This window comes from Marmota marmota, unplaced genomic scaffold (genome assembly GCF_001458135.2).
Source record: "Marmota marmota marmota unplaced genomic scaffold, marMar, whole genome shotgun sequence".
Taxonomy (NCBI): Eukaryota; Metazoa; Chordata; class Mammalia; order Rodentia; family Sciuridae; genus Marmota; species Marmota marmota.
Genome location: NW_025999869.1, coordinates 2898177 through 2907299, shown reverse-complemented (window position 1 = coordinate 2907299; position 9123 = coordinate 2898177). Strand labels below are relative to the sequence as shown.

At 60.5% G+C, this 9123-nt stretch overlaps 1 protein-coding gene and 1 long non-coding RNA gene across 2 annotated transcripts in view; one reads left to right on the top strand and one right to left on the bottom strand.

Annotated features, from left to right (window-relative positions):
- Positions 1-1878, top strand: part of LOC125620398 — a 15965-nt gene extending 14087 nt beyond the window's left edge. Inside the window, exon 3 of the long non-coding RNA XR_007352031.1 lies at positions 1743-1878. This is a non-coding gene — a long non-coding RNA (uncharacterized LOC125620398). The remainder of the gene's footprint in view (positions 1-1742) is intronic.
- Positions 1-5891, bottom strand: part of Dusp1 (dual specificity phosphatase 1) — a 24790-nt gene extending 18899 nt beyond the window's left edge. The window contains exon 1 of the mRNA XM_048815433.1: positions 5626-5891. Coding sequence (XP_048671390.1) covers positions 5626-5888 — 263 coding nt within the window. The 5' untranslated portion in view covers positions 5889-5891. The remainder of the gene's footprint in view (positions 1-5625) is intronic.
- Positions 5892-9123: the final 3232 nt, after the last annotated feature.

The following is a 9123-nucleotide window of genomic DNA, read 5'->3' as shown; positions in this document are numbered from 1 at the left end:
GGAGGAGGGAGGAAGAGGAAGAGGGAAGGAATGAGGAGGGAGGAGGAGGAAGAGGGAAGGAATGAGGAGGGAGGAGGGAGGAGGAGGAGGAGGAGGGAGGAAGGAGGAGGACAGAGGAGGGAGGAGGGAGGAGGACAGAGGAGGAGAGAGGAGGGAGGAGGGGGGAGGAGGAGGAGCCAGTATGGCCAGGCAGAGGGCAGAGTGGCCAAGGGAGTGCTCAGGTAGGACTGGGCTTCCCTGAGGGCAGCAGGGCAGCTTGGGAGGCCTGGCCAGGGCAGTGGCTTGTGCTGACTTCATCTGGGTGTGAGAAGATGACCTCCCGGAGCACAGTCCTCTGCAGTGACACACAGTCAGCCCTGAGCCCACTGATCAGTGTCATGGTTGCTCTTTGATCCCTAAGCACCTGCGCGTCCAGAGGGGAACAGCCAGCCCAAGGTCACAGCCCATGGGGAGCCAGGCCAGCAAGCCCAGGCCCTGGGTGGGCTCCCACAGACAGGTGGGCTGAGGGCAGAGGGCAGATGGTGCAGGTGAGGGCCCCATCCTGGGCTCTGAGTCCTTCCTCCTGGAGGATGGACTCACCCAGTCACACAGGGACAGGACCTGCAGAGGCCACCTCCCCAATAGGTCCTTTGCTGAGCAGGTACTTGTTGACACGGGCCATATCATCCTGATAATAGGGACACGAGGAGAAAAAGACAGTGCTCCCCAGACCCCCCACAGAGACACACAGGGACACACATCAACACAGACCAGACACAGGGACATGCAGGGACACACACACACACCAACACAGGCCAGACATGGGGACACACGGGGACACATGCACCAACACAGACCAGACACAGGGACACACAGGGACACACGCACCAACCAACACGGGCCAGACACACCCTCACTCACACAGACACAAATACACACACAAGCACGCATGCGGGCAGCATTACTCGTAGACACTCCGCTGTCCCTAGGACCCAGATCTGGTGCAAGCTCACCGAGCTCCTGGGTGGAAGTGGACACCAGAGCTGCCCCTGGCTGGCTTGCACAAGGAAGCCCCAGGTGGCTCTTCACAGGCAGGACACTGCAGAGTCCCTGGTGTACACCTCCCTGATTGACAGGTGTCTTTGACTAACAGAGGGAGACCTCAAGCCCTCTCCTAGCTGGCATAGTACCCACCCCAGGAGGAAGAGCCAGGCTGTGACATGATGATTCAACTGTCCCTGACCTGTCCCTGACTTTCCCTCACCTCCACCGGGTGAGGTGGACCCTGCAGCAGGCCGCATGGAGGGCCCCGCTCCTGTTCCCAGCGCCAGGGGAAGCCAGAGCGGGGCTCAGCCGCAGCTGCGCCCTGGGACACGCGCACCCCTGCGCCTGCATCCCCCCCCAGAGCTTCTGCTGCAACTCGCCCTGTGGAGGCCTGGGTTGGGGGACAACCCAGTCCTCCCTGCACAGTGAGGGATGGAGTCCTGATCCGAGTGTCAGCCTGCGCTCGAGGGGAGGTGGCCAGTCCCGGCATCTGCAGAGGGCTGGGCACATAGTGGGATTTCAGTGCGTGTCACTGAGCAGGTGGGACATGTGTGGACCTGGCAAGGTCCAGGCAACCTCACACGGGGCTTCCAGAGGTGCCTGGGGAGGAGCTGGCGCTACCCGGGAGCAGATCATTTCAAGTCAGAAATAACGGAAACGGTCTCCAGCTGTTGAAGACCCCTGCGCCGACACCGACCCTCCCTTCTCTACCTGTGCAGGAAACACTTGAGTGCCTCAACAATGAAAAGCCAAGGTGGAGCCCTGGGAAGCTGAAGCCCCTCAGGCGTCCCTGGACCCCAAAGTGACCACAGTGACCAAGAAGCTGGGAGTTACTGTAGAGGCCTTGGGATGGGTCAGGGCCAGCAGAAGGGGGTGGCTGGCTGGTGCTCCGGGTCACAGGTCATCCTTACAGGTCATCCTGGTGACCTAACTGAGGCCCGGCCACCAGGCCCCCCTCTGGTTGTTTGAGAGCCCTCCCGAGGACTGCTGCTTTGCGAGGACAGACCCCACGAGGGGCCACAGGTGCTCGTGAGCATTGTGTGGGGATCTCACACTGCCAGTGGCAACACGGAGGCCAGGCTCAGAGGCCCAGGTTCTGGTCCCAGGTGCAGAGACCCCTGAATTTCAGGAGCCCACAGCGTGCAGGGGCTCCACCCACCACAGTGGACACAGCAAGGCCAGGCAATGCCTGTGGTCTGAAGGTGACTCTGGGAAGTGAAGGTGACGCCCAGGAAGGCTCCAGTGACCCCATGCCATCCCCAGCAGCACCAAGCAGGCCCCGCCATGCTCCCCATGCAGCATGGAGCTGGGTAGCGGGTTCCTGCACCAGGCCAGGCGCAAGGAAAGGTAAGCCTCACCTGCCCCAGGCAGCAGACGGTGTTTCCTGGTTCACAGGTAAGAATACCAGGGCTCAAGGCCATTAGGTCAAATGACCAGGGTTCCCAAGAAAGGGGCAGCACCATATCCCCTGACCCTGACATGGAGGCCGACGGTATCCTCAGAGCACAGGACAGTCCCCCAGGAAGCCCAGGGCCTTCCTCCCAGCACAGCTGCCCCACCGTAGGCCTCAGCTCGGGCATCGCCCTGGGTGGGCCAAGAGAGGCAGGCCAGAGAAGGATCTGGAAGGAGAGCCACGCAGCCCTGAAAGGCTTCATATGTGATCTGAGCCAGCTGGGCTGGGAGCCAGGCTGACCTCCGGCCCCCAGTCCCTGAAGCCAGGACAAATGTGTCCCTTCCCGCCTCCCCTTTCTTAGAAGTCCCCTCAGTACTTCCTGAGGCTTCTGCCAGGGTGCCAGCACCCGTTAACCCCGTGTGTCCCACTCCTCAGGACCCAGAGGGGCAGGGTCACAGAAATGCAGGACCCGAGGGTCCCAGGGTCCAACGCTGGGTCTGGTCTCCATTTCCGCTTTGCCTCTTCCCTACCCCTGAGACGAGCCGCTGGTCCCTGGAAGGCTCCAGTCACAGCCGTCAAGTGGAGGTCACATGGCAGTTGTTTGGAGACTACTGACCCCCTCCCCCCACCCCCGCCTTCTGGTGAGGAAAACTGAGGCCCAGTGAGGGGCAGTGCTGGCCAAGGCACCCTGGGGGCACAGAGGGACCAAGATCCCTGACTATCCCAGCCATGTCCCTCACGTGGCCACCCTGCCCACCTCTGGTACTTGAGAGATTGAGGGCAGGGTGACTCCTGCCTGGACTAGGCCACCTCCCTCTGCAGTGTCCAGTGGGCTCAGGCCCTGACAGAGAGGGCTTCAGAATGTGGTGAGAAAACGATGTCCTACTAAGTGCTGGCCTCAGGGCAAGACCCCTTGAGCCTCACGGGGCTGTGCACCAGACCAGGAGATCCCGGAAGTAAGACCATGTGATTCAGCAGGAGGTGACTCGCAGGAGGAAAAGGGACAGCAGGCCGCTGTGCATGGTCACAGGCTCCGGGCCACCTGGTCCGGGTTCAAGTCCCAGCCCCACCAGGGATTTTGCTGTGGGGCCTGGCGAAGGTTCCTCAGCCCCTCTTGTGCCTCCGTGTGCTGCGGTCGCAGGGCAGCAGCCACGCAGGGCCGCGCAGGGCTGCGGAGCTCGGGGAGGCGGCCCCAGTGGAACACGGGGAGGCTTCCTGGGGCAGACCTGTCACCTGGACTCACAGAGGAGCTTTCTGGAAGGCACTGGCATTTCCCTGCTGCTGTGAACTCCCTCCGGATCTTTTCAGATGACTTGAACCAGTCTGAAGCCCCTCATATTTTGTGACATGTGAGCATCCTCGCTCTAAAGGGACCCATCTGCTGGAGGGCAGGTGCCAAGCTCTGTGGCTGGAGAAACAGAGGCTTCAGTCTTGGCCCTGCCTGCCCCTGGCCGTGGCCTCCCCGAGGCTGGGCCTCTCTGCCTCTGGCCCCCCCCGCTTGGTAATATAAGGAAATGACCTAAAAGAAGCCTCTGATCTCCACCGTCCCTTTGGTGGCTAGCGCTCTGTGGGTCTATTTTTGCATTAATGGTGTCAGGGTCCCCACACAGCCAGCTCGCGCTTATTGAGCATCTGCTGCATGCCAGAGACCAACCTCAGGGAACTCTGTCACAGTTCCTATGGGCCCTTGAATGCCACCATGCCCCATCCGAGAGCCAGTGTGATCTCCTCAGCTACCTTCTGAGTCGGACTGCGATTGCCTTGCCACAGGATGACCAGGTGCCACTGTGAGGCGACCACATTCTGCTGGACAGCAGCTGATGGGGAGGGACCCGGAGCCAGGCCCCTAACCGCTAAGCATTGCCCAGGCCCTATAGCCCCAGGAGGCAGGAATTATAGTCTCTGTTTAACTGATAAACAGAGGGGAAGTGACTCAGCGTCAGTCACCCAGTTGGAGATGAGAGCCCTGGGGACATCCTGCTTCTGCTCTCTACCTGTGTCTCCGCCAGGCCTCAGGGACATGAGCTCGGGGTTGTGACACTCAGCCACCACTCAGAATTCCTGTGTGGTCACTCTGGACTTCTGAATTCTGAGGCCTGACTTCCAAATAAACAGAGGCTCCTACAGGAACAAAGTCCCAGAGGTCCCTGCGCCATCTGATGTGGGTCCCTCATGGAGACAGTGGGGACCGTGTAGGGACTTGTCCCAATGGCAGTCCACTCCCTGGCCTCGCCCTCCGCTGCTGCAGAGATAATTTCACCAGCTCCAGAGGAAGATTTTCATTTTGCGGATAAAGAAACGAGGTCGTGTGGAGAGCGTGGTGTGGGTCGCAGGCAAGTTACATCATCAAGGAGACTTTGTAAAATTCTGCCGATTGTGGAATTGTGGGCTGTTTTTCCACTTTGGGGTAAGGAATTTGGACTGCAGGCCGCAGGCCCTGCCCTCAGCCAGGCCGAAAAAGAACTGGTGAGGAGGCCTGGGGCTGCCTGGCGGGCCCTCTCCTCCCGGTGGCCACCTGGAGATGCCACCTCGTCCTGACCCTCCCTCTGACGCTCACCTGTTCCTCCAGGAGCAGAGGAAAGGGAGCTGCTGGGGTTTGGCCAGGCCCCGGGCAGAGTGAGAGTCGGCTTCTGGAAGGCGTTGACTCACACTGACCCGGGACGGGGCCGTGTGCAGAGGGCGCCGCGGGGAGACCTGGGCCTCACTCCTCTGGGGATGGATGTGAATCACCCATCTCATTTAGTCACACTGGCCAGCCCCCAACTTTCCCGGTAGAGCCACGAGCCCCAAGTGAGGTGGGGACCCGTCATAGGAGGAGAGGCAGAGGGGCCGAGCTGCCCTTGCTCTGCAGGCTCCGCGTGGCCCTGGGAAGGGGCCAGAAAGGACCGTGTCCCCTTGGAGTGCAGTGGAGGCTGGAGATGGACCCCCACCCTTGCAGGTCAGAGCTGCTGGGGACACCATAATGCACGCCCACTGGTTCACACCCACTGGTTCCTTTGTGGATCAGCAAGCATCGACCAGACCCCTGCCCCCGGCCCCCCCCCCCCCGGGGGCCTGCACTGGCCACGCTCTCCCTTCTTGGGCCCTGCCGGGGTGATCAGGTCCTCACTCCAAGATGAGGAAACCGCCAGTGCCTGGGCCGCCCAGCCGTCTGCGCTGGCGCCTGGTGTCCCTTGCTGCTTTATCTCCAGAGGCCTGGTGGGTGGGCTCCCGCCAGGCGGGTCCCAAACAGCCAAGCGCCAGGCAGGCCTGCGTTGGAGGAGCCTCCTGTTGCAAGGAGCTGCACAAACGCAGCCGTCCTCTGGGGCATTCCAGAGGCCAGATGTGTGAGCCGGGACGTCGCCTGCCAGCCGCAGCCGGTCCAGGCTGTGCTCTGCTGGTGGACCGTCCTCCTGGCCTTCTCCTCCTCCCTTTCCTCGGCATGAAAGAAACTCTGGAGCTGGCGGCTGCTCCTCGGCATCTGGCGGAACATTCTGCCCCTCTGGCTCCCCGGGGACAGCTGCTGACTCATATTTCCATTTTCAACGCAGGGTCAGGCACTAGATCTTTCCATGACCACCAGGACCGGCCATATGGCATCAGGATTGAGGACACGAGCTGGGATGGCAGGCCCGGGTTCAAATCCTCCCTCTGCTGCTTGTTGGCTGTGAGATTTCAGGCAACTAACTCGCCCTTTCTGAGCTCCGTTTGTAAAGACCACAGACTCTGACGTCTCTCTTGGAAAAGCCCCTTCTTGCCTGCAGCTCTGGAAACGGCATGCTCCCTCCCGGGGGTTTCTCTCTGTATACCCCCCCTTCATAATCCAAGGAAAGAGGAAGTTGACATCAGGCTTTCTGAGATCCATACAGACTATGCCTGACTCACCAGGGTCCTACTCACAACAGGCGCAGAAGGTGCCCAGACCGCTGTTGGGTTGCTCACCGGGAGTGTGGTGTGTGGAGTCCGGAGTCCCATCACTCTCACGAGACGTGCAGCGTCTGTTGGGCAGCAGGCTTCGTGTTCAAATGATCGGCAGGCCATGTGGATGAGCCCGTGCAGGACAGGCTGGGCCACTCCGTGATACCTGGAGGGGCAGTGTCACTAGTGCATTGCGGCTTAATGGTGTCTTCAACTCACGATGGCTTTATTGAAACACGAACCCTTTGTAAGTCAAGGAGCATCCATACGCTATTTCTCATGTGCTGGGGTTCAATTATCATTTGCTATTAACAGAATTATTTGATAGGTAAGGAAACCGAGGCCCAGAGAGGTAAAGTAACTTGCCAAGGCCACACAGCCCATAAATGGCAGAGCTGAGAGGCTCACCTCGGCGGTCTGACTTTGGGTCCATGCTCTTAATCATTAAGCTGAGAAGGAGGAGGACAAAGAGGGTGAGGGGGAGGGCCTGGTTCTGGCCTAGAGGACTCTGCTGCCATTGGTCCAGCACCACCATGACCGAGTCTCATCCTCGCCCGTGACAAGAGGCAGGACAGGGCTCCCTGCCCTCTGGACCAATCCAGCAGTCAAGAAGCTCCCAAGCCCCAGACCTGTGGGTCTCTGCGGTTCAACGTACCCTGTGGGCGTGAGCACCTGACTCTGCATCCTGGGCCTCCATTTCCCCACCTGCCAAGTGGGGGTGCTCTTGCTCATGCTCAGGGAAGGCACCAGAAGGGCAGTGCTGGGTGTGGACTGGGCCCATAAACTCCAGTTGACCCAGGTCGACCCTGCAGCCCAGGCAGCCTGGTCTGGGAGCCGGGCCTGACCACTGAACTCACTGCCTCCCCGGCCAGGGGTCTTTCTAACACTTGCATTGCGGCACCAAACCCCCAAACCAATCAGATGCTGGTGACAAAGGACCCTCTGAGACCACGCGTCCCGGGCTCAGGATTAACAGGAAAAAGGAAACAATGAAGGGTTGGCCTTTCCAGAAGTGAGGGAAGACGCTCCAGAGAGAGCGGCGGGGACGTCACTGTCACCTGCACCGACCCCACTGTGTGCTCATCATCCCAGGCCTTTCCCACCTCAGCTGCTCTTCTGGTCACTCAAGGTCCACAGGCCCATCTGCTGCTGTTCCTGAGGGATGAGCCAGCCCTGTCCTGGCCTCCCCTCGGCTCCCATGCCCTTGTCCGAGCGCTGACACGTGGATGTCTTCCCTCCTGGTCCCCTTTGACCGGACGGGGCCGTCACCCGTCTCTGGCCTGCTTCTCCAGTCTCCAGCCTTGCCCGCCCTCAGGGCACCAGGGAGCTCGCCCCCAGCAGGCCTGGGAGGGAGAGTGGACCCCAGAGGACTGTGCTGGCGGAGCCCTGGCCCCTGAGGCGGGCCTGGCCCGCGACACAGGTCTTTAAATATGTGTCCAGTGAATCATGCAGCCCTTCCCTTGAGGATTCGGTCAGTTCAACCTCAAAAAAAGCAATGAGGAGCCCGTGTCTGTGGGCGTTTGTCCTGAGCTCCAGAAAAAACCTTCGGAAGAGAAGCTTCAGCGAGAGACTAAGCACCTGGGCTCCTCAGGCCGCGCCTTGCCCTGTGTCATTCCTTGAGCATCAGTCACTACCAAGCACTGGACGCTGCAGAGACACCAAACTGTGTGAAGGTCCCCACTGCGGAAGGAACGGGGAGTCCTCAGCCATCGCTCAGTGTCCTCCCACAGGACACCCGCTTTGTCTCCAGATAAGCGCTAGGCAAACAGGGAACAGGACGTTCCCTGGGGCCGCAGGTCCCTGGAGCCACAGATATCTAACCTCAGTCCCCGGGAGGGCCAAAGGCACTTCAGGGACCCCACACTCCCCTCAGGGAGTGGCCCTGGAGGCTGGCCAGCGGGCTCAGCACCTCGGCCACCTCGCTCACCTCCTGTACCCCGAGTACGGACTGAACTCTCCGGGGCTCCGTTCCACGGTCTGGGAAATGGGAATGACAATTAGTTCCTCAGAGATCCAGTGGGGATTGCAGGAAGTGGCATGAGTTGGCTGGTGGGACATCACCATGATGACCGTGTGGGTGATGACATGGTAGACACTCGATGGGCGGCAGGGAGAGGGGGAGGGGGTCACTTCTCCCCTGAGCAAGGTGGCAATGGTGACAAGGTGGTGGCTGGAGCTGGGCCCCCGAGAGGAGAGCTGGATCCCACACCAGGAGGTGGCAACGAGTGAGTCGGTTCAGAGTAGAAAAATGAACGATTCAGGTCGTTAAAACAAATACAGGATCTAAACCAAATGACTGGGCTCCTTAAAAGTAAGAGGTCGCCTTAAAAATAGGACGTCGCCTTGCCGAGCGAGAGCCTTAGTCAGGGGGCAGAGGCGGCTACTGGGAGAGCTCCCTGCTTCAGCGGCACTGGGAAGCTGGGGTTCCTGGAGCCGCCCCTGGCTGGTGCGAAACCCTGAGGCTCAGTCATTCAAACCCTGGGCCCAGAGTGAAAGGCAAGAGTTGGGGGCAGGACCCACGTTAGAAAGAGCAAAGCTCCCAAGGCAGCCGAGCAAGCCAGGGGCAAGTGGTCAAGCGTGCTGGCGGCTCCGGGGGCAGATTCACAGGCCAGCAGACATGGGTCCCAGGAACCCCTGCCACAGGATGCCTGGAAGGCGGACACCGTGCTCCCGGGCCCTCGTCCCCTTCTCCTGCCTGGTGTCCTGCAGTCACACTCCTCTGCCTCTCGCATACAGGGACACGCCACCTTCTCTGCCCAAGCTCTAATCCCAGCTCTGCCACATGCTTGCTGTGTGGACCGGGGCAAGTC